General features: G+C 43.8%; 1 protein-coding gene and 1 long non-coding RNA gene across 3 annotated transcripts in view; both read left to right on the top strand.

Annotated features, from left to right (window-relative positions):
- Positions 1 to 8,679, top strand: part of LOC307014927 (structural maintenance of chromosomes protein 6-like) — a 30,692-nt gene extending 22,013 nt beyond the window's left edge. Inside the window, exons 12-27 of the mRNA XM_079643193.1 lie at positions 1 to 9; positions 125 to 289; positions 587 to 765; positions 888 to 1,089; positions 1,403 to 1,517; positions 1,844 to 2,004; positions 2,211 to 2,346; positions 2,448 to 2,528; positions 2,668 to 2,838; positions 3,072 to 3,209; positions 3,577 to 3,722; positions 3,873 to 3,998; positions 4,182 to 4,287; positions 4,976 to 5,128; positions 8,067 to 8,164; positions 8,404 to 8,679. The exon at positions 1 to 9 is cut by the window's left edge and continues 80 nt beyond it. Of these exons, the coding sequence (XP_079499319.1) occupies positions 1 to 9; positions 125 to 289; positions 587 to 765; positions 888 to 1,089; positions 1,403 to 1,517; positions 1,844 to 2,004; positions 2,211 to 2,346; positions 2,448 to 2,528; positions 2,668 to 2,838; positions 3,072 to 3,209; positions 3,577 to 3,722; positions 3,873 to 3,998; positions 4,182 to 4,287; positions 4,976 to 5,128; positions 8,067 to 8,164; positions 8,404 to 8,497 (2,080 nt within the window). The 3' untranslated portion in view covers positions 8,498 to 8,679. The remainder of the gene's footprint in view (positions 10 to 124; positions 290 to 586; positions 766 to 887; positions 1,090 to 1,402; positions 1,518 to 1,843; positions 2,005 to 2,210; positions 2,347 to 2,447; positions 2,529 to 2,667; positions 2,839 to 3,071; positions 3,210 to 3,576; positions 3,723 to 3,872; positions 3,999 to 4,181; positions 4,288 to 4,975; positions 5,129 to 8,066; positions 8,165 to 8,403) is intronic.
- A 1,084-nt stretch (positions 8,680 to 9,763) lies between these two features.
- On the top strand, positions 9,764 to 16,375 carry LOC307014945. Of its 2 annotated transcripts, none has more exons than XR_013801360.1 (6): positions 9,764 to 11,197; positions 12,071 to 12,132; positions 13,517 to 13,582; positions 14,148 to 14,301; positions 14,818 to 14,912; positions 15,145 to 16,375. It is a non-coding gene; the product is annotated as an uncharacterized lncRNA (long non-coding RNA). The 2 variants fall into 2 exon arrangements; XR_013801361.1 differs by having other exon boundaries at positions 11,092 to 11,167.
- The last annotated feature ends 8,526 nt before the right edge of the window (positions 16,376 to 24,901 follow it).

Here is a 24,901-nt window from a genome sequence, read left to right as displayed (position 1 = left end):
CAAGCTGAGGTACGACCTCATCTTGTAAAAGTATCTTCTGTGCTGCGTTCAAGTCAAAACATGGGTTTTTATTTGCTCCTTAAAATATCATGGTCATCTTTTTTCCTTCTTCTTATCCCTCCAGCATTACTCAGAAATCAGGAGCAGAGAGCCAGGCCAGAATGGAGCGTGTGGAGCAGCTAAAGGCCGAGCTGGAAAACATGAACCACCAGACCTCCACTCTCGAACAGCAGATCGACCAGTATCGGCACGCATGCAGCCGCGCCACGGAGGAGCAAGGCAAAATGAAGTAGGGGAACAAACACTACATTATGTCAGTACAGTTGTGTTGGTTCCAGTGGTAGCTAAATAAGCCCCTGGCACACTGTGTCTGTCAGTTGATTTTAAAGCTGGAGTAAATGTATATACATTTTGGAATAGGATATATTTTGCAAATCATACTATTATGTGAATCCATCCATTAGCCCTTCGGTTCTGTCAATGCTTCTGATAAATAATGATAATAAAAATGTTAGCTCCTTCTGGCCCTGGAATAACATTTGTGAAGCGGTAGCAGCCGAACATAATGACCTCCTTTTGTCTCCAGGAGAGAGCAAGATGTGTTTCAGAAGTCCATTGACGCCAACAGAAGGAACCTGCAGAACATGGAGAGCAGTCGCTCCAATCGCCTGCGGCGTTTTGGAGAGCACATGCCCACACTCTTGACCGCCATCGATGAGGCTGGCAGAAAGGGACAGTTCAGGCAAAAACCCAGAGGACCTCTGGGTAAGACTTTGGTCCCAGTTGTTAATGTCCATAAATGTTCCAGGACTGTTTCATTTCTCAGTCACATACCCACCAGGTGGACCATTCTGACTTTGCTTCTCTTTTCAAATGTCCTTCTCCAGGTCACCTTATCCTCCTGAAAGACCCGGACCTGGCTCTGGCTGTGGAAGTGTGTCTGAAAGGCCAGCTGCAGGCCTTCACATGTGATAACCACGACGACGAGAAGGTGCTGCAAGGCCTCATGTCCAAAGTTTGCCCAAATGCCCGTAGACCTGCCATCATCACCAGCCATTTCCTCCCACGTGTCCATGACACAAGATCACGGTGAGGTTATGTACAAAAACATACATTAAACACCAAGAAAACGATACAATGAGGATCCTCCTCCTCAGAGAATAGAGCGTTGGTCAGCTTGAAGTAAAGGTAGTCACAATGTTCTCCTGTAATACACATATTCCTAACAAACACAACAGGTCTACACCAGAGCTACAGACAGGAAGGCAGTGCACTGTATCTATCAATGTTTGCGGGAATAGAATGACATTATTAAACGCAAAGAGAAACTGATTGGATGTGTGTTAATTAACATGAAGTATCACTTTTTAATCAACAGTGGTTTGTTTTGTCTTTGTGTCAGGGCCGTGAATCACCCCGAGTACCCGTCCGTGCTTCACTCTCTAGAAATTGAGGACCCAGTCGTTGCCAACTGTCTGATTGATCAACGGGGCATAGAGAGCGTCCTGCTCATTAAGGTGAGCACATTCCCAGTGGAACCATCAGAAAGTCCCAATAACCTAAGATTCTTCAGTATTTAGCCATCTCCTTGATGCTGATATGAACGATCTACAAAGAAAGTTTTGATAATGTTTCTGAGGTAATACAACAAACCATGTTATTTTAAACTATTTAAGACGTGTGTGCTTAGTAGTTGATCCTAGATCATTACCCCTATACCCCGAGTACATATGCAGCATTTCTGGCTGATATTGTAAGACACCTAATGAACAACATGTTATTGTTCAGTATACATGGTAAGTTGACATGAGTTTTGTTTTTAATTGTGTGTGTGGTTGTGTAGAATCAAACCGACGCTCGGCGAGTGATGCAGGGCGGCGCCCCCCCTCGGAACTGTTCCCAGGCCTTTTCAAAGGACGGAGATCAGGTCTTCAATAACCGCAGTTACTCTGCTGAGCAGACCAGAGCCAACTACCTCTCTGGAGATGTAGAGGAGGAGATCAGGTGTGTGTGGATGCAGTGAGACAGAATGTACCTGATGAGTCCAGCTGTTGATATAATAGGTCCCATGGGGCTTGTTGTATTTAGAAAGCCAGAGTAGATGATGGATTTATTTATCTAAAATCATTGTGATATACACACTGAGTAGTTGTTTTTAACTTCTGCCTTAACACCGTCTTTGTCTCTTGGAATCCTCTCTTCTCTCTCAGGCACTTGCAGAAGGAGTTGGAGAACCAGAAAGCTCAGGCAACACGTTTCCAGCAGCAGATGGGGAAGTTGGATGACGACGTCAAACAGAACGATGGGCTGCTGAGAAGGGCCCAAGTGGAGGAGAGGACCATCAAAGTAAGTATTTGTGCGTGTGTGTATATAAATAATAAAAACACAATTCTAAATCAAGTCGGTAGCATTCCCAATGTTTGAATGAATCTCTGTATTTTCTTCAGAACAAGGCCGCAAAGATCAAGCTGGAGCTGTCGGAGCTACAGAATGTGGAAGAGCCTCAGTCAGAGGACCTCAATCCCCTGGTTTGTACAGAAGACACAATGCAGAACAATAATCCGATTAGCTTACGTCCTACTCATCTCAGTTGATAAACATGGAATTATGACTGAGAACGGGTATTCAAGTCATAATTCGGTCATCACTTTTGGCACACTTTCACAGGAAGAAGAGCTTCAAGAGATCGTATCTAAGATCTCGTCAAAGCGTGCAGAGTGCGACGAGGCACAGGCTCAGATGGCTGATTGCAAGGCGGCCTATGAGAAGGCAGAACAGAAGTACAAGCAACACAAAGAGCAGATCTTCACGGCCGCAGAGGATGCCGAGCATGTCAAGGTAATACTTAAGACCAAGATCAGGTGACAAAGATAAACAAGTGATTGGAATCCTTCAATCTTAACTTGTGGAATGCCCAAATCATGTCAAACTTGTGAAACGTTTGTATTAAGTAAAAAGTGTCCTTGTTTTATTACTCAATTCAAATGAGGTTTTATCGTAACACCATCCTCGTGTACTGGGTGAATCTCATGCGTTATTCTTTCTGTGCTCTTCCTTTGGTCCCTTTACAGGACGAGCTGAGTAAGACCGATCAGGACGTGGGCAAGTGCAAGCATCACAAGAAACACTACGACGAGAAACGCACTGCACATCTCCGCAGCATACAGGCGCTCGAAGGCAACCTAGAGAGCAAGGAGCAGGAACTACAGGTACACTAAACTGAGACACAAAGAGCAACTTGAGACAGAGGCAGAGATTTAAATAAGATTAAAAAAAATATAATGTTTTTTTTGTGGGTTTTCAGTAGACATTATAGAGTGGGTCCAGGAGTTAGATCAGATAAATATAACTCCATCTTAAGCACACTTGGCTTAACTGTGGAAAGCATTTGCAAATTTCAGACAAAATCAAATAACTTTTTAATTTCAATTCTGATGGGTTAATCTGTTTCACACTTTGTTTTTTAATGCAATGTTGAACAACTACGCATTTCTGAATCTTATAGATTTAGTTCCTTCTAGTATCTTCTGCATTGAATCTCAGAACCATTTTTTGTTGTTCACCCTGTGATTTCAGACGTCTGTGGCCAAAGCCACCAAAATCTGTCCGGAGCGAGTGGAGGTACGAAGGACAGCCAGGAGTCTGGACAACGAGATCAGCCGTCTCAATGTGAAGATCAGCACCCAGCAGAGGCAGCAGGGGAACCGTGACGAGGTAGTGAGGTATGTGAAGAACACCCTGATTATTAAAATGCAATTATGTAGTGTCATGCCACTTTATTACTTTAACACGACTGGCTGTTGTCTTGCATTAAATCAAATAAATTAAATCTCTGTTGCTTTCTTCCGCTTGTCTTTCTCTCCAATCACTAGGCAGTATCACGAGGCACTGCAGAACTACAAGAACATGGCAATGCAAATGAAAAACCTAAACGGCTTCATCCAATGTCTCGACGGTGTCATGAACCAGAGACTCCAGGTGTACTCTGAGCTCAGGAGGTCAGTTGGAGACAAATTGTGTTAAGGAAAAATAATTTTACGCTTAACTTAAAATAGTATACATTTATTTCATGTTTCTCTTCACCCTCACTGTTTCTTGGTTCCTTGGTTCCTAGATTTATTATCATGCTGCCATCTTTCCTTCTTTGTCCATTTGCTCACGTTTTTCTCTGTGTCCTCTAGGTTCCTCTCGGCCCGCTGTAAATATTACTTTGACAGCACACTGGCCCAGAGAGGCTACACTGGAAGTATGACCTTTAATCACAAGAATGAAACTCTCTCCATCTCAGTAAGTTCATCACTCAGTTCACACCAGAGCAACTAAACAATATAGCAGCATGGCTAAAGTCTAAATGAGACCACTTTGATCTTTTTCATTGATTGTCAAAAACATGAGACATTACTGCTACAGTTTTTAAACCACGTGATGTAAAATTGGGTGTCCAAACTACGGCCCAGGGGCCAAATGCGACCCGCAGGCCATTTTGAATCGGCCATCAGCAAATTAAAAAAGTATAATGGAATATGGCCCACAAATGAAACTTGAGCTTGTCTTGTACTTATTAAATATATCTGTAAACATATATTACACAGTGTTCATGTGTTAATGAGCCCACTTTCAGTCAATTAAAGTTGAAAATATGTTCTAAGTTGATAAGAAAAAAAGCCCAATAACTTATTTACATAACAACCTTGAAATATACCCTTCCTATTTCCTCTTATGATAAGCAATCTGAGGCTCCTTTTTTAAGGAATGAGCAGCTAACAAAATAAATGAAACCCTCTGGAGAGCTGTGATGTAGGCTGTTGTATCAAGCACAATTGACTTACATTCGATTGATTTAGCTAACTTATGAGGCAATAAACCTCACCTCTAGTGAGTGGCCCAGCCCTTTGAATATCTTTCTGTATGTGGCCCTCGGTGAAAAAAGTTTGGCTTAGATCAAATGTTTTTGTTTGGCTTCTTTCCTCGGTAGGTGCAGCCAGGCCAGGGAAGCAGTGTGGAGTTGAGTGACATGCGCTCTCTCTCCGGAGGCGAGCGCTCCTTCTCCACCGTGTGCTTTGTGGTCTCCCTTTGGGCCATCACAGAGGCACCTTTCCGCTGTCTTGACGAGTTTGATGTTTTCATGGTACATATGAAACCTATTTTGTTGATATTGCAAGTTTGTCTAGATAAGGTTGCACCGTGCCTAAATGGTATCTTAAAATTGCATGGAATTACTATTGTTGGGAACACGGCGTGCAAAAGTATACAGGTCGTGCTGCAGCTAGATTTTCCTGTTCTCTGTCAGACGGTGTTGGCGACGGACGTGCAAAGGAGAATGGGTTTCCACAGGCTGTTCCAGTTAACCTACTTTATTGATTCCAGGGTAGTGAATATACATATACATGCAATGGTAATTGAATGGGTGTGATTGGATGGGTGTGGTATCTGTAATATAAAGAAACTGATATGAATAAACATGTAACACAGAGGGACAATGACCAGTGACATTGTTACAGTAAACTAGCTAGACAAAGAAATGGCACAATTAGCTGGCCCATGCTGCCCTCTATTGGCCAAAGGCCGCAACGGCATGGTGACTGAAGTGACACGCTATTACGTAAAGTAATTAACTATTATAAACAATCACACATGAACAACATACGGGAATGCACACAATGACTACAATATAAAGAACACTGCATACATGGCCCCCTGGATCAACTTGGCGTTACATTGTTAATTATGCAGGGTGAGGGAGCGTGCCTGGGGCGGCCGTTCCTCGTGCTGTCCAATAGTCAACATGACAAAGTTAGTGGCTATTGCTAGCTGCCTTCTATTGCAGAGTAAGCTCTGTATTATGAACATTAAACCAGCAATAACAAAACTAGGCAAGAATATATCAGGATTCCCACGGGGGCTGGAAATCCTTGAAAATGCTTGAAATTGTACGAGGTGTTTTCAAGGTTTGAAAAGTGCTTGAATTTTGGGAATGGCGCTTAAATTTGGGATAAAGTGCTTGAAATTGTAAATGCTTTATTTCACTTTTTAGATTAAAAGAAAATAAAGATGTCGGAGCGTGCTTAATTTTTTAGCTTTTAGATAAAACAGCTCCGCTGCGGCCTTCCCGCGCTATGCGCGTGACCTTCAAGTGGTTTTGTTACTTGTGACCTGGGCATTCTGATGAGAGTGATAGATGACAGTGTGCCAGGAGGTTGCCGTTTCAACGAGCGTTGGCTAGCAGAAGACAAATACAAGCCATGGCTAAGACGAGGGTCAAGCCCACGAGTAGCCTCCTGCAAAGTTTGCAACAAATAACGATGGGAGAGTCTGCGCTGACGAGCCACATGAAAGGTACACCGTAGTAGAGCATTTTAGATTAGGCTAACGTTGCATGTTACGTTTGTTTAAGCTAACGTTAGCAAGCTGAATAGCGAACTCGATTAGGGATAATAATTGCAGGGGACAATCATTTCAGAGGAGCGTACCTACGTTATGTGCGTTACAGTCGCCATCCTGTGGTGTTCAGAGGATGAAGCACTCACTGTTGTAATTCAACCCAGTCCCACAGCATTTCGTGTTATAGTCACGAAATATAATCTATTGATTCGACACAGAGTGATTTTGAAAGCAATGTATTTCTACTGGTTGTATGTTTCGTGCCTAAACCAAATGTGACTTGCTCTATCGAAATCAGTCACATTGACCCGACGACACATGTTCGTTCGTATTACTGGTCTGGGGGAAGCGCGCGAGTGTGTATTTTTGTGTTTGTGTACCGGGGAAACACTCACAAGAAACATTGGCTGTTGTTATGCCTGCTGTGACGTTAAGTTACTCCGTTCTCCGCTTGTAATTATGCCGTTACAAGCTTCAAAGTTGTATTTATCATCTGAATTGGCCGAAACAAGTTTAATATTCTGAAAGCCAATACTTTGTTTATTTGAAAACAGATGAAAATAAACTGTCCCGTACCCTGCCGTGTTATCTATGATTACTATACGCCTTTACTTCATAATTTCAGCGGAGGGAGGGGGAGCGGTGCTGTGGAAGAGCAGTGTGTGAATTGAGAGGTGCCTCTTTTTCCCTTTACAAGCTTTAAAAAAGTATTTATCGTGAGATTTTGGCAATAACAGTTTCATATTCTGCAAGCCAAGACTTTGTTTATTTAAAATCAAACAAAACACCCGAATCCTGAAAAACTAGTTTTTTTAACACAAATCCACGTTTATTTTTTAAATGAGCCGTTGCGACTTTTGACTGATTCCGATAGAGCGGGTCGCAAATAATAACAAATTAGAAGGAAAAAAATATATACCGATTTCAGTATTCTGAGGCTCTGAGCCCCATTTATTTTACTCACAGACGCAAAAAAAGTCCGATATTATACGATTTAAAATAAAAACAAAGAAATGGCACAATTAGCCGGCCCACGCTGCCCTCTATTGGCCAAAGGCCGCAACGGCATGGTGACTGAAGTGACACACTATTCTGTAAAGTAGTTAACTATTATAAACAATCACACATGGACAACATACAGGAATGCACACAATGACTACAATATAAAGAACACTGCATACATGGCCCCCTGCATCAACTTGGCGTTACATTGTTAATTATGCAGGGTGAGGGAGCGTGCCTGGGGCGGCCGTACCTCGTGCTGTCCAATAGTCAGCATGACAAAGTTAGCGGCTATTGCTAACTGCCTTCTATTGCAGAGTAAGCTCTGTATTATGAGCATTAAACCACCAATAACAAAACTAGGCAAGAATATATGCACTTACATTTTCATGCACGCACACATGTCCACAACACACAAATTGAACAACACTCCCGATTGTCCGATCGCTACTGGTGTCCTGGCGCACTTGTTATGACAAGTGCACGTTGGTGCTGTACTGTGGTTGACACCATTCGGGCTTATGCTAGGGGGTGCAAGGAATAGTCCAAGTAATGGGGGAGTTTTATACAACTATTTTAGGAAGGAGTTTGGAGAAAGTTCCTAGGCAAGGTCTTCGCATTACATGAAATGGTCTCTATAGCCTTATTTATCAAAAGATAACATGAGTCTTGGTTTTCTTTAGGACATGGTAAACAGGAGGATCTCAATGGACATGATGCTAAAGGTGGCTTCCGGTCAGCGCTACAGACAGTTCATCTTCCTCACACCACAGAGCATAAGGTATTCACTGATTACATGTTTATATATTTGTATATCAAAGCAGTAGGACCACCCAAATGTGATTTATTGACTTGGTTACTGTTTATATATTCTTAATAAATGAGCTTTGATTAAGTAAATCTGTTCAGGAGTAAAGGTCATGTGATTTCAGTATGCTGCCTAGTTTCTCTGGGAAAGGGCACCAGACACTTTATCTCCAAGTCACGGTCACATTGTCATGTTTGGTTTTTTCGTTTCAGCTCTCTTCCACAGAGCAAAAATATCTGCATCCTCCGTCTCAAAGACCCAGATCGTGGCATAAATGAACAAAGTAATCAAGACGACGACGAGTAGTAGTTCTAATACTAAGCGATGTTAAATATTTTGTTACATATAATGTTTTAAGTTCTGTTATATAGACGGGGAAGGATGGGACGTTTGTTTATACCTTGCCAAAATATTTGTTGTTATAACTGGCACATTTCTAAGTTAATGATGTTGTTTTATGTAAATTAAAGCAAACAAGTTGGGGAAAATACAGTGTTGTTTTTTATGCATATGTCAGGACAATTTCTGTACTTGTCTCGCTAACTGGAAGTCATAATTCAAGTTCATCTCACAGTACACACATAATCCTGCTGTCCTCTTAAGCCCATTCTCTGGATAAAAGTCAGTGTGATTTGAATCTGCTTTAAAACGTGAAATGCTTTTGGGGTCAGTCTTGTGAGGAGGAATGCTTTGCACCTTTAAGAGCTCTGTGCCAAATCCTCCACACAATGCGGTCCATTGGAATGCACTTCCACTCATGCATATGACATCTGCTGACAACATACCTGACCTCCTGGGGCAAGTGGTACTTTTCATGACATCCCTGAGCACTGCGATAGACGGACAACATGAAGGCCAAATCTGTTCCATTGAGGTTGTTTGATAGAAATACAGTCTCAGGTGGCACACTCAATGTTCAAGCAGCAAAATATCAGCGACATGTGGATCATCACTCTGGACGTGAATCCTGATGCAACTTTTAATTAAGGGTACTTTTTAAAATATATATTTGTTCAGAATTTCTGGACGTTGGGGGATGCGGGTGAGAAGAGTAAATGATTTATACCTTTCTCCTTCCTTTACAAATCCCTTGAGGGACAATCCTCTGTTGGTGGCATGCGCATTAGCGCCTAGGGCAGGGCTCTCCAACACGTCGATCGCGACGTCGGTAGCTCGCGGGCAGCTTTTCAATAGCTCGCCGCTCGATTATCGATTATAGCGCAGTAAGGTTGCTTCTTGATTTTTCGGCCGCGGCTGGAAAATAACGTTTTTTTATTTTAGATTTTTTTCTGTCACACGAATATCAAATTGGTCCGTGACGCAGTGGTCAAGGAACAGACGTGACAGCGGCACAGCAACACCACACACGGAGCAGTCAGCTTTCTCCAGCAACACCAGTCCAGGACCAAAAGCAGAATGACCCGCTCTGAATCAGGCCCTGTCGCTGCGGCTCAGAGACAGACAGACAGGGATTTGTGGTTTTAGAAAAAAAACTCGTTATCATGTCAGTTTTTTGGTGGATTTAATCAAGTCTTGGAATGCAGAGTATGAATGTCCTCTTGCTATTTTCAGTTGATAAATACTTGTGCAAAGTTTGTGAAGGCAGGAGGAAAGCTTCCACGATCACCGTCTCCTCTCCGTTCCTCCAAACCCCGCCCCCTCACTGAAAATAATGAGTGACAGGCTAATAGTGACCCGACAGAAACTTTATTATTCACTTAATCACTGATTGAGATATTATGAAGCTAACTTAATCTCATACATTCATGGGATTTATGTAACAGTAAGACAGAGAATGTAAGTGTGCACCCACATGCACTATTTTTGTTTTTATAATGCTGTTGTAAATACTCCTGCTGTCTGCTGTGTTCAGACTTAAGTCATGTGTGTGATGCCACATTCAAGACATTCAGTGTCCTTTTTTTAAACCGAAGACCGTTGCTAGAAGCTTCAGCTAGACTGCAGAAGTATTAGTTTTTCGTTTTTTTCGTTTTCTTGGACCTTGATGTGAAGTTAAGATTTGTGATAAGCTTTAGGTATTGCAATTTCACACGTGTACAAAAGTATAGCTTAATTCAACTGATGAGGGCTATATGTTAATAAATGGAATCGATGTGATGCAAGTAGCTCTTGGCCACTTTCCTTTTTTCAAAGTAGCTCTCAGATTAAGAAAGGTTGGAGACCCCTGGCTTAGGGTAACTATGAGAGCTGTCAGAACGGCACTCTTTCCACCTGTCACACAAGCAGTAAAACATGTTTTAGACACTTTCAAAAACAAGAACATAATGGAAGATAAGACACAAGAGAACAGAGTGTGTTGCTTGGGTTGAAATCGGTTGAAATACATGATTTAGGTTCAAGCCATTACAAAGATTTAGGGCAAAGTAGATCATTCATTATATGCACATCATACACTCTAAAAAATGCTGGTTTATTTCTATAAACACATTGCTGGGTTGATTTGGCTGGGTCATAATTATGGGTTATTTGGGTACTGTAAACACACTGGTGGGTTGTTCATGCTGGGTCAAAGGGGTTATTAGGGCTTCAATTGCAGTTGAACACCTGCCTGGGTTATTTTTTAACCCAGAGATTGCTTTATTCATTTTCCCACTTCTGAATCATTCTGGAACCATCTTTTTTGTCATTTCTCACATCAAAACACACTGAAAAAACTGATTATGACCCCTTTTAGATTTAATCTTTTTTTAATATAGCCTTTTTTTAATATATTTGAATGTGTTATTGCATCCTTCTTATCTTTTTTATTTAATCTTAACATATATTGTCACTGTTTGAAATTAGCTAATTTCATTCATTTAAAAGTAGCCTAATTAGAAAAAAATAATTAATTACCACATATACTGTCCTGTCTGCGCATGTGCATCCACAAGCAGCCCGCCGCGCCACTTTTCCCTCCATTTTCCATTCGGAATAGGAAGGACCGGACTGCCTGCGTAGCTCCACTGTCGTGAGGTGAACGTTCTCCATGGCTCTCCAATTTAAGTAAATAGCTCATTTATAGCCTTGGCCCTTGGGTGTATTATATTATACTTAAACAGGTAGCTTTATAGCTAACATTAACGCTATCGACTGTGTCTTTTGATAGATTAACATTAGCAACCGTTAACATAGGCCTACAGCAACTAGCTAACTGTTAGCCTACTATTAACCTAGCTTAGTTGTGTAGTAATGTTTAAAGGGGACCTATCATGCAAAATGCACTTTGTACGTCTTTTATACATGAATATGTGTCCCCGGTGTTCCAGGGAACTCACCAAGTGTCAGAAAATACAACCCTTTCTCTTTTCCTCCATACCCAAATCTCTAAAAACGGGGCTGCAACGGATTTGATACATATGGATTCTGATTTGCACCTCTATGATGTCACAGAGGTGCACTCCGCCTGTATGGTCAACTCTCCACCTATCAGGGGAATGAGAGGTTGCCGTGGCATGGCAACAGCATAGCAACAGCATGGCAACAGCATAGTAACATGACGCTTGTGCCTCGCCCCCTCCTTTGCAGGGGGGGGGGGGGGGGGGTGTCAGCTCCAGCTCATGCAAAGACAGAGCTGGAGTGAGGCAAAATGAGGCATGGCTAAAATGCATGATCTGTTTGGTATTTTGACAAATAAAACTTATAAATATACCTTATATAGGTATGGCCCTACAATATATTATTCAAATATAGCATGATAGGCCCCCTTTAAGTAACCTAATTGAAGTGTAACATGCAACATTAACATTATAAGATAACTTGATACTGCTTTCAAATTAAATACGGGATAAATTCAATCTGTCTTGTTAGACTTTCTTATTAGTTTGTGGATAATACAAGTTGAATGTTAACTGCCTGTTACTATGCTTTTTTTTGTAGCTTCACCTTCCCCGCTGCCCTGGCTTATATACTGGCCATTCCTACTGTGTTCCTGACCGGCTGTAAGTATGTTTCTTTTTAACTTGTTCTTATCATTATGGTAATATTAGGACACAACTAAACATGTGAAATCACGTTGGTAAGGGAGATCTCTCCTCCGTCTGTGTGCGAGGGGGCGGGGCAGTTTATACACACGCGGCTGCTACATGCATGCAACACCCCCCCCCCCCCCACACACACTCTCTCACACTCTCACACTCTCACACTCTCTCTCTCTCTCTCTCTCTCTCTCTCTCTCTCTCTCTCTCTCTCTCTCTCTCTCAATTCAATTCAAAGGGGCTTTATTGGCATGAAAGTTAAATTAAACAATGTTGCCAAAGCATCACAATACAAAATAATTAACAACATTAACAGACATTTCAAATTTTTACATATTATTGATGATATATATATACAGTGATACAATTACATTTCAACACGTGTGTGTGTGTGTGTGTGTGTGTGTGTGTGTGTGTGTGTGTGTGTGTGTGTGTGTGTGTGTGTGTGTGTGTGTGTGTGTGTGTGTGTGTGTGTGTGTGTGTGTGTGTGTGTGTGTGTGTGTGTGTGTGTGTGTGTGTGTGTGTGTGTGTGTGTGTGTGTGTGTGTGTGTGTGAGAGTCTCATTCACTGTCCCTCAGGTTGTGGCATGTGTATACATATTGGGCAGCAAGGTGTGCCTTGTCTCCTTCTCCTAGGAGTACTCTCAGTCTTGAGAGGTCATCAACCTCCTTGAAACCTGGGATTACAGAGTTCAACTTGTTCCAATAAATGCTCCTTACTTCGTTGAATGTTTGGCACTTCAGGAGGAAGTGCATCTCTGTCTCTCTCTCTCTCACACACACACACACACACACACACACACACACACACACACACACACACACACACACACACACACACACACACACACACACACACACACACACACACACACACACACACACACACACACACACACACACACACACGGTGGAGAGAGAACTAAGCGCTCCAAGGTGTGGTTAAATGTTACCCGTCTTGAGGTGGACAATGCTCTTTGCCAAAAGTGAGAAATCATTTATTGCTTTTTGCTATAGAATATAATCATTTAATGTCATTATACATGTATAATGAAAGAATTAAGAAAAGCTTCTCCCTTTTTAAAAGGTTCCATCAAGTGCAATAACAGTTGAGCATGTTAGGGCACACAAGCAATTTGTCTAAACATTTAGCAAAAGTGCACCACATCCAGTCATATTTAGGCTCTATTTAAAAAAAAAAAAAACGTTACATTGTTTGTCACAAAGGAGTTTGTAGGATTTTGAGTCATTGGCCTAACACAAGTTAGTAATCATTGGCAATCAATGACCTTTTTTCATTTACCATTATTATTAGTTTTAATTTCTGCTCATCTCTATTTTTATTGCAGGTTTTGCTATCTGATGTAGGTGTGATGTGGAACAGAACCTTACTCACAATACTCCATATTGATGAGGTAAGTTATATATTTCACATGGTGAATGTATGGTGAAATGGCCATTTACTGTACACATCGAGCTGATACAGAGCAACATGATCATACATTTGAAATGGTATTTCTGTCCATCTGATAAGTCCAATATTCACTAATTTTTAGCTCTGTTTTTGCTCTGCACCAACTCCTTAGTAAAGTATTTGGCTCTTTAGCTGCTCAATGTTCCGCTTTCTTCACCAGCTATTCTCTGACTGTCTGTTTGATTGTCTGAAGAAAACAGCTGCTGCTTGAATTGGGGTTTTCCCTTTATACCTCAACATTTTACCCATTGTCAATTAAAAAAAGTATTAGCAGGGTTTAAACAACCATACAGCTTACAAATCTAGTTCTGATTCCTTGCAATTACCTTAGATTAATAGAAATACTGGTTAGAACATACTGTACACCAATACACATCTTACCAAGGACTTGGTTAATGAGGTCAAAATTAGAATCTATCCTTTAATTATATAGTAGATACAAAATATCATTACACCAATGGCTGAATGTGCTCTTTGTCTTCTGTCGTTTTGTTTTTGCATAACAGATACATGCTGAATTCCAGCGCATAACAACTCCCACTTGAAATAGCCTTCATGGCGCAGTTGGACAGCCATCTACCTCAGCTGACATCTGTCTTCCAGAAGAAGGGAGGAGTTGTTGGCCAGAAACTAGCCAAACATCTGGCGATCTTTCAAAAGGTGTGTGTATACACTGTTTTATACAAATTGTCATATACTCTGTGGAGCAATTTTATGAAATGTACCTGTCTAGTACCGTATAGAGCCCCATTTGCCTCACAACAGCCTGGATTACTTGCCAGGTGCAAGAATGCAAGACACATTTCTAAGGAAATCTGATCTTAATAAGGCAATAGTGGCATAGTGGTTAGAGAAGCAGGCTTGTGACTGGAAAGGTAGAAATGCAATCCCCAGGTGGGGAAAGTGAAAAAGCAGAACCTGCCTTGAGCAAGTCACTTACTCCTCAGTGGCCAACAGATCAGACTGTGGTTGTACTAGGCAGATTCCAGGTGTGAATTGTGAAGAACAGAGCATCGCTCTTGGTGAAAAGTCCATGGATGAGTAGAATTTGCAATATATATTGTATATTTAGGTTACTACAGGTTGTAAATCTTCTACAATTTATAGACAATTTTGTTGTACAATTTGTATTGATGTATTTAGAAATATTTTAATAATTGTAATTTTCTTACACAGGCAACAAGTGATGTTAACCTTAAAAGGGAAGCAATCCTCAAGCACTTTGCATCCACCTTGGTGAGGACGATGGACATCTCATTCGGGAGTATATGGTAAGTCACTGTAATTGCATTTGCCAGTCACATGTAGTGTTTTAAGATCCTAGTGTCAGGCATCAATTTGAGATAATTATGTTTGACCTTATAAGGAGCATGAAGGTTGAGAATATTTATATGAATATATGTATGAATGTATGTGAGCAATATTACAAAAAATGTATACGATAAAGTATGTCATTCAAATTACATAATTGAATAAATGCATGTTTTTTCTTTAAATATACAGGACATCGAAGGAGATGACGTCAACAGAGACCTGCAGTAATCTACCATGGGCATATATGTCATCAACAAGGAGGGTGGAGAACCTGGACATTATGACGACGTTGGGATTTTTGTTGAAGGACTAGTCATTCTGGACAACATTGGATCTGTAGCTCGAGCTTGTGCCATCATGCTGGGAGTCATCTATACACTGAACATGGCTTAGCCCAAAGAGCTAAGGTACTACAATGAATTCATTTAGAAAGTGCTCTTGCAAATGGATGGTGAAAGGCTTTCCCCCAAAGGATTTCTTCAGCCGCTCTTGTGAACCGATGCCATTTAAAAAAAAAAACACCAGTCAAACCTCAAAGGTTGGGAGAAGAATGTGGAAATGTTGATGGACTTGGAAGACATGTTTTATGTATTAATGTGAGGAAGGTTACATCCTCCTCAGCTGTTTAAGTCACATGCTTCATCACTACGTCAGGATTTATTCGCTAAGTCTGTTTCCACTGCACTTTGCTGTCATGGCCTCCACCTCTGCCGAGTCTGATTTCTCACGTTCACTGTGACATATAGGCCACAGTATGTATGAATCAGAATCGGTATGCACACCAGATTGGAGGCAGCAGCTTGTCCATTCGAAGGGTTGGAATTCAAACGGATGTAGTATTTTTTTGAATTTGTATTGTGCTAAAATGCATTGTTCTTTTATAGTGGAAATGGAATGTTGGCGATTTGCCAAAGATGTTCAAATTATCAATAAATGCATTTTTTATATATATATATATATATATGGTTAGTTTGGAGATAATTCATTACACTATTATACATTATTATTATTATAATATTCTATTTAGCCCAACAATATAATTAATTTCAATCACTAGCTTGGGTCAAATAAACAACTCAATGTATGGTTTATATTTAACCCAGTGATATAGTTAATTTCAATCACTAGCTTGGGTCAAATAAACAACCCAATGTATGGTTTATATTTAACCCAGTGATATAGTTAATTTCAATCACTTACTTGGGTCAAATAAACAACCCAGCACATGGGTTCAAATGATCCAGCCCAGCACATGGGTTAAGACAACCCAGCGTGTGTTCTGTCCTATAGTGACTCAGCAGCTGGGTTATGATTGGGTTATTTTTTAACCCAGTAGTTTTAAGAGTGTAGGTTTACAGAAATACGTCTGATTTCCATGAATACAAGAGAGCAGACAGTGTTAAACATATCGTATTATTAATTTACAGAAAGACAAGCTACATCCACCATAAACGATTATATTAAACTGTTTAATATCGATTAGTGTGGAGATGATGCAACTCAATTCACTTGCTCACCATTCATAATCTTGCTAACATATGTCTGGTATGATTGTGAACTACATAAACAAACTTAAAGTATTCCAACTAAATTATAGATGAGTCAAGATAGTCAGCACTTCTTGGCAACTAATAAACAGTTCACAGCAATGAGTATTTAACTTGTATTTCACTTACCGGTACTTCCATTGTTGCCAACAACAAAGTTCACATTTGAACCAAAAGTGAATGGGCCGACGTGAGAGTGGCACATGAAGGTCTTGAGTGTGATGCTCTCCACAATCCCTGCATCACTCACCTCACTCACACCCTGCACCTAAACACAGGGGAGCTGGGCATGTCATTTCCCACTAATACATCTCATACATAGTCATATACAGTGATGCAAACACAGGTATGGTGAAAAAAGAGAGAACTATTCGAAGCAGAAAAAAAACAGCGTAATAAACCATCTGACAAAGGCCTGTGCTATAATGCTTCAATTAACTGGCTATTCTTTATAATATACTCAGATCAATAGGAGACGGAGATGTTAAGTTATAAATCAAGGGTTGTTATTATTAATTACAGGCAGATATCATCAAGTGTGTAACTTTGGTTTAAGAAGTGGGGGAGAAACAAAAAAAAAGGGGGTTCTTCGCAATGAAACATATATATATTATCATTATATATAATGAGTTTGCAAACTTATCTAGTATATATAATGAACCTGTTTATTTGTGGGGGGACCTCACCTCCTCTAGGGGGTTCCGGGGGCGATTAAACAAACGCCTGTTTGCGACTCCTCAGTGCACACAAAAACATAACTTGGAGAAATAAATAAATACGGATATGTTATTTAAAACCACCTCGAATATGTTGTGTTAATGTTATGAAATGTTTTCTCATAAATGATGCTGTAAGCAGGAGGATAGAATTACGTCTAAACTGACGGCGTTTTGCATTTGTTGATATAAGCATGGTTTTATATACTGTAATATCACGTTTAATCGTGTTTTATGCCGTTTGCCAAGACTTGACAAGTCGCTCGTAAAATACAGGAGGTATGGAAACTAAGAACACCATATTTGGTAAATTGTACAGCTAATATAACAACACATTAGTTGTATTTCCTTTAACTGGTGGATTATAGATATATAATAATAATAAATAACAATAATAATAGATTTAATTTGTTAGCGCTTTTACAGGTGCTCAAAGACGCTTTACAGATAATAGTGGAGAGAAAAGAAAAGAGAAGAAAGGAACAACAAATAAATATATAGTTCAAGTTAAAGTATATAGTAGTATATAGTTGCTGATCAACAGCTGGAACACAAACGACCAAATACAAATAAATAATTCAGATCCAGTCGTCATGACTCCACTCTGGAGGGATTCCCCGATCATTTCTTAGTTTCTCATCAAGTGGGTGTCTCCTGTCCCCGGTACAAACACACTGCCTGAGAAAGGTTAGGCTATGTGTATTTATTTGTCATTAGACTTTTTCGGACCACTTATTTATTTATTTTGGTGACGATCCGACCTCCATGCTGCTACTCTGTTCAAACTGCATCCACCAAACAATATGATTTATCTCGACCTCCCCAAAATAACCAAAATCTGACACGGTGTGAGATGTCTTTTTTAGCTGTTCTGTCTTCTTCATGCAGTCAGTCAAAATGAATGAATGAATGGGCGTTTCTTTGACTATTTATAGGCAAATATCCGTTACGTGAAGCCCGCAAAAGCTGCACCGCATTTCGAGTCGATTGTGATTTATAAAGGGAAACCGGCGTAGGAAGTGCCGTACGCATTTTCCTTGCCGGTACGCAATGTTCGGTGAATCGGAAAATGTCGGAAAATGTATGGACTTATTTTTCGGATTTCTACTACGTAGGCTAAGCAACTTGCAAAATTATCTTTTAAATTGACAAACATCATATGTGTAATTCGTTGCACAATTCAAACGGGATCAAAAGATAATCTTTCTCTCTCCATTGACTTCAATACATACTTTTTCCGAAATAGAGTGGCGAAGTCACGTCCATCTACTTCCGTTCCATGGGACCTAATTTCGGAAAAATTATGCATTAAAGTCAATGAAGAGAGAAAACGTATCCTTTGATCCCGTTTGAATTGTGCCAAGAAATTACACATATGATGTTTGTCAATCTTAAAAAATCATTTCCATGTAAAAAAAGTCACAGTTTGTCGTAAAACTGTTGAAATATAAGACTATGAAAAATATGCAACTAGAAAGACTACAAATCCCTGAGTCGCGTAAGTGATGTCATAACTGTTTTCCTCCTAAGAGATAGCTAAGATCAGATAACTTTAACAAGATGCCTGTGTGCTTAGTACCAGGTTGTTATCATACCAGCAATGGGTCTTGCTCGTTCTTTTGCTTCCCGTCTGATGAAAGGACCAGGGGCCTCATTTATAACGCCATGCGTAGGATTAACGTGGGAAGGTTGCTTATACGAGGTCGAGATAAATGTTTTGGTGGATGCAGTTTGAACCAGAGTAGCAGCCTGGAGGTCGGGTCGTCACCAAAATAAATAAATAAGTGAAAAAAAAGGTTAATGACAAAATAAATACACATAGCCTTCCTCAGGCAGTGTGTTTGTACCGGGGACAGGAGACACCCCCTTGATGAGAAACTCTAAGAAATGATCGGGGAATCCCTCCGGAGTGGAGTCATGACGACTGGATCTGAATTATTTTTCTGTATTTGGTGGTTTGTGTCCTAGCTATCGATCAGCTGTGCGCAGCGTCTCCGCTGCAGCCTGTGCATGTCAACCCCCCCCCCCGTTAAAGGAAATACAACTAATGTGTTGCGTAATATTAGCTGTACAATTTACCACATAGTGTTCTTAGTTTCCATACCTCCTGTGTTTTACGAGCGACTTAATGTGTTGCGTAATATTAGCTGTTGTGGTGATTGACATTATTCACCCACGGAACTATGGGTTGGGGTATTGTTCCGCACGGACATTAGTGAGTTGACCGGACTTCCTGTTTCCCCCGGTCTTATCTTCCCGGGCTGAAAGCTGTTTACATGTTGTTCTGATGTTAAATAAAAGTCTAGCTTGTACCTTCGATACCCCGCCTCCGACTCCCGTCTCTCGGCACTACATTGGTGACCCCGACATAAGTCTCGTAGAAGGATCCGAGACTGAACCGAGCATGGCAAATAACGCCGTTTTTTTCAAACTGCCGGAGTTTTGGGATACATCTGCGGCTGCATGGTTCGCACAGGCGGAGGCTCAGTTCGCCCTCCGCGGAGTAACTGATGACGCATCACGCTATTTCCACGTCGTTTCGGCACTGGGAAGCTCCACTGCGACCCGGACGGTGGGCTTTATTACATCTCCCCCTGCCCAGGATAAATATGCAGCGTTCAAGGCTTTCCTGCTAAAGACTTTCGAGCTGTCTCGGTCGGAACGGGCCCGACGCCTGCTCGCTATTCATAGCCTGGGAGACAGCAAGCCTTCTGACCACATGGAAATGATGCTCAACCTGCTAGGTACGGAAGAACCCAATTTTTTGTTCATAGAACTGTTTCTTCGGCACATGCCGCCGCATGTTCAGACAGCGCTCGCTAACACGGCTATTACTGAGCCACGCGCTTTAGCCGAAGAAGCTGACCGGTTCTTCCTGGCCACCCAGCGTTTTACCCCTGAGGTGCTGGCCCCGACACGCAGCGGCTCCTTCCCTGGTAGAGGCATGCCACCTAGCAGAAGCTCCAGGGCCGACGTCAGCGACTCCAGCCCTGGCCTGTGTCAGTACCATGCACGCTATGGGGCGAAAGCGAGGATGTGCCGTCCCCCCTGCACCTACAAGGAAACGGGAAACGCCAAGGCCTGCGCTCGGTAGTGGCCGCGAGCGTGGGCACATCCAACCGGCTCCTGTTCATCAGGGACACCCTCTCTGGTCGCAGACTCCTTTGTGACACAGGAGCCCAGCGGAGCGTCCTGCCGGCTACGGTGGAGGACGCCGCCGTTGGGGGCCACGGCCCACCTTTGACGTCCGCTAACGACACCCCTATCCGCACCTATGGCACAAAGACAGTGGACCTGTGTTTCGAGGGTCAGCGGTTTAAGTGGGATTTCATCACGGCTGACATCTCCTTCGCCCTCCTTGGCGCAGACTTCCTGTGCGCTCACGGACTGCTGGTGGACGTCAAGAACAGCCGCCTGGTGGACGCACTGACGTTTGCCTCGTTCGCATGTACCCGCGGCGAGGCGTCATTCAGCGGGCTCTCCAGCTCACTCTCACAGGGTGACAAGTTCCAGTACCTTCTCAGTGAGTTTCCCGACTTGACGCAGCCCACCTTTTCCGCTGCCACTACCAAACACAGGGTAGAGCACCACATTGACACTGAAGGCCCCCCAGTCTATGCTAGGGCCCGGCGGCTCAACCCTGACATGCTGTCGGTCGCCAAGTCGGAGTTCGACAGCATGGAGCGTCTGGGCATCATCCGCCGCTCGGACAGCCCTTGGGCTTCGCCGCTCCACATGGTCCCTAAATCAGCCGGTGGCTGGCGACCGTGTGGTGACTACCGCCGCCTTAACGACGCCACTACGCCAGACCGCTACCCGGTCCCTCACATCCAGGACTTCTCTTCACACCTGGCGGGCAAGCTGGTTTTCTCCAAGGTGGATCTGGTGCGGGGCTACCATCAGGTTCCGGTGCACCCCTCAGACGTCCCCAAAACTGCGGTGATTACGCCGTTCGGGCTTTTCGAGTTCCTGCGTATGCCGTTTGGACTTAAGAACGCAGCTCAGTCCTTTCAGCGGCTGATGGATTCGGCGCTCAGAGAAATGCCATTCATTTTCGTCTATTTAGACGACATCCTTGTCGCCAGCTCCTCCTCTGAAGAGCACCAGGCACATCTCCGTGTCCTTTTTTGCGAGGCTCAGCCAACACGGCCTGATTATCAACCCGGCAAAGTGTCAGTTCGGGTTGTCCTCCATCCACTTCCTCGGGCATCTCATCAGCAAAGATGGAGCCGCCCCCCTCCCATCGAAAGTGGAGGCCGTGTCCGCCTTTCCACGACCGTCTACAGCTCGGGTGCTCCGAGAGTTCCTCGGGATGGTGACGTTTTATCACCGGTTCATCCGCCGGGAGGCCCACACCATGCGCCCGCTGTACGAGGCCCTCAAGGACAAGTCCCCCGGCCAGGCCATAGACTGGACGGCTGAAAGGGAAGCCGCTTTCGATGCCACCAAAGCCGCCCTGAGCGAAGCCGCCATGTTGGCTCACCCGTCACACAGGGCCCCCATCGCTATCACCACCGACGCGTCTGACTACGCTGTGGGCGCGGTGCATGAACAATGGGTCGACGGCGCCTGGCAACCGCTTGCCTTTTTCAGCCGCCAGTTGACTCCCAGGGAGCGCAAGTACAGCGCTTTCGACAGGGAACTCCTTGGTCTCTATTTGGCTGTTCGCCACTTCCGTTTCCTGCTGGAAGGCCGGGAGTTTGCGGCGTTCGTGGATCACAAGCCACTTACTTTCTGCATGTCCAAGGTGGCCGAGCCGTGGTCCGCCCGACAGCAACGCCAGCTTTCGTACATCTCCGAGTACACCACGGACATACGACACATCGCTGGCAAGGCTAACGTGGTCGCGGACTGCCTCTCCAGAGCGGTCATCGGAGCTGTGCAGCTGGGCCTCGATTACCTCCGCATGGGCGCTGACCAGGCCTCTGACCACGGGGTCCAGACCCTCAAGGCCTCGGTCACGGGATTGCGACTGGAGGAGGTCACGGTCGGTGACTCGGGCGCGAAGCTGTGGTGTGACATCTCCACGGGCCAGCCTCGACCGCTAGTCCCTACGGACTGGCGCCGACCCGTTTTTGAGGCGGTTCACAATCTTTCCCACCCCGGTAGGAAACCGTCCGTGAAGTTGGTGTCGCAGAAGTTCGTGTGGCAGGGGCTTAAGAAGGACGTGAAGTCCTGGGTCGACGCATGCGTGGCTTGTCAACGGGCTAAAGTCCACCGCCATACTAGGGCCCCTTTTGAACTGTTTGCGGTTCCTGAGAGGAGGTTTGACCATGTCAATGTCGACCTCGTAGGTCCGCTTCCCCCCTCTCACGGTTTCACCTACCTGTTTACGATGGTGGACAGGACGACCCGCTGGCCCGAGGCCGTTCCCCTCACCTCGACGTCAGCTTCCGACGTCGCCCGCGCTTTCATCGGCACGTGGGTGGCGCGCTTCGGGACCCCGTCTGACCTCTCCTCTGACCGCGGTTCTCAGTTCACCTCGGAGCTGTGGAACGCTGTTGCTGTGGGTTTGGGGGTCAAGCTGCACCGCACCACCGCATATCACCCCCAGGCTAACGGATTGTGTGAGCGGTTTCACCGATCCATGAAGGCGTCACTGCGTGCCGGATTGACAGACGGCAACTGGGTGGATAAGCTCCCGTGGGTTATGCTCGGCCTCAGGTGTGCCCCCAAGGAAGACCTGCAGTCCTCGTCGGCGGAGCTCGTCTATGGCCAGACGCTACGGGTCCCCGGGGAATTCATTCCCACCGCCACTGTGCCCTGGTCTGCAGCCGGGCAGCGCTCCTCCCTGCTGGAGACCGCCGGGACATTCACGCCCGTCCCCACGTCGCAGCACAGCAACCCAGCTTTCCGGGTGTCCCCCGGATTACGGTCGGCGGATTTCGTTTTTATTCGCCACGACGCTCACCGCGGTCCCCTGCGCCCCCCTTACGACGGTCCGTTCAGGGTCATACGTCACGGGGACAAGAGCCTGGTGGTGGACGTTGGTGGCAGGCCTGAGACTGTGTCCGTTGATCGGATTAAGCCTGCTCACGTGGACGTTTCCAGGCCGTTGGAGTTGGCTCTGCCCCCACGTCGGGGCCGCCCTCCCATGTCCCGCCCCCCACCCCCTGTGGGGATGCCCTCGCCCTCGTTGGCGCCCCTGCCCCTGCCCTTGCCTGCGGCCCCGCCCTCCTCAGCCCCTGTGGTCCGTACGCGCCGGGGTCGGGCAGTACTTCCTCCCAGGCGCGAGGGTTTTGACTATGGGTGAATTCTGGGGGGGCTTGTGTGGTGATTGACATTATTCACCCACGGAACTATGGGTTGGGGTATTGTTCCGCACGGACATTAGTGAGTTGACCGGACTTCCTGTTTCCCCCGGTCTTATCTTCCCGGGCTGAAAGCTGTTTACATGTTGTTCTGATGTTAAATAAAAGTCTAGCTTGTACCTTCGATACCCCGCCTCCGACTCCCGTCTCTCGGCACTACACTGTACAATTTACCACATAGTGTTCTTAGTTTCCATACCTCCTGTGTTTTACGAGCGACTTATCAAGTCTTGGCAAGCGGCATGAAACATGATTAAACGTGCTAGTATATAAAACCATGCTCGTATCTACAACCTATAGAAATGCAAAACGGCGTCAGTTTAGACTTAATTCTGTCCTCCTGCTTACCGCATCATTTATGAGAAAACATTTCATAACATTAACACAACATATTCAAGGTGGTTTTAAATAACATATCCGTATTTATTTATTTCTCCAAGTTATGTTTTTGTGTGCACTGAGGAGTCGCAAACAGGCGTTTGTTAAATCATTTTAAGATTGGCTTTAATCAATTTGTGAAAATGAATTCTTCATATATGATAAATGAGAGGTAACATTTTATTGATGGTATTATTTCCACATTTTTCTCTCCATTCTTCCTTCTGCCAACGGTGTCGCAGTTTCTCGTCTCTCCCGTGTTTGTGCTTAGTGCGTACGCATAGGTTAGAGTTTGCGTGGAGGACGAGGACCGCACGTTTTCCCATCGAGTTAGTATTTTATAAATCGCAAACATTGCGTAGAAACTGGCGTACGCCATTTTTTGAGCGTATATCCCTTTATAAATGAGGCTCCAGGAGTGGCTGGATCAAGTTAGCTACCTAGCTAGTAGCTAGCACGTTAGTTAGCATTACAGCCTTATCATTTTTATTAGCCTTAACCTGAAGAAACCCAACATGTTAAACAGTAAGAGTAGTAGTCATATTTCGTGAACCCTTTGAAGAGTACTGTCACACCGTTGTGATCATTCTATAATACACAATTTAAGCCCGGGGGAGAAATGCTAACGCTACATTAGCATCTGCGATCTTTTCTACTTCACGCTATCTAATAATAATAATCATAGATTTAATTTGTTAGCGCTTTTACAGGTGCTCAAAGACGCTTTACAGATAATAGTGAAGAAAAAAGAAAAGAGAAGAAAGGAACAACAAATAAATATATAGTTAAAGTTAAAGTAAAATAACACAAAAACAATCACACATGAAAAGCCAGATTGAAGAGGTGAGTTTTTGTGAGTTTTTTGAAGGAGGTGAGGTCTGTGCAGTCTCTGATGGGTTGTGGGAGTGAGTTCCAGAGGGAGGGGGCAGCGACGGAGAAGGCTCTGTCCCCCCAGGTCCGGTGATTGGTGCGGGTGGGGATGGATAGGAGGTTG

This window comes from Notothenia rossii, assembly GCF_949606895.1.
Source record: "Notothenia rossii genome assembly, chromosome: 8".
NCBI lineage: Eukaryota > Metazoa > Chordata > Actinopteri > Perciformes > Nototheniidae > Notothenia > Notothenia rossii.
The sequence above is the reverse complement of the archived record's forward strand: the minus strand, read 5'-3'. Positions and strand labels throughout refer to the sequence as shown.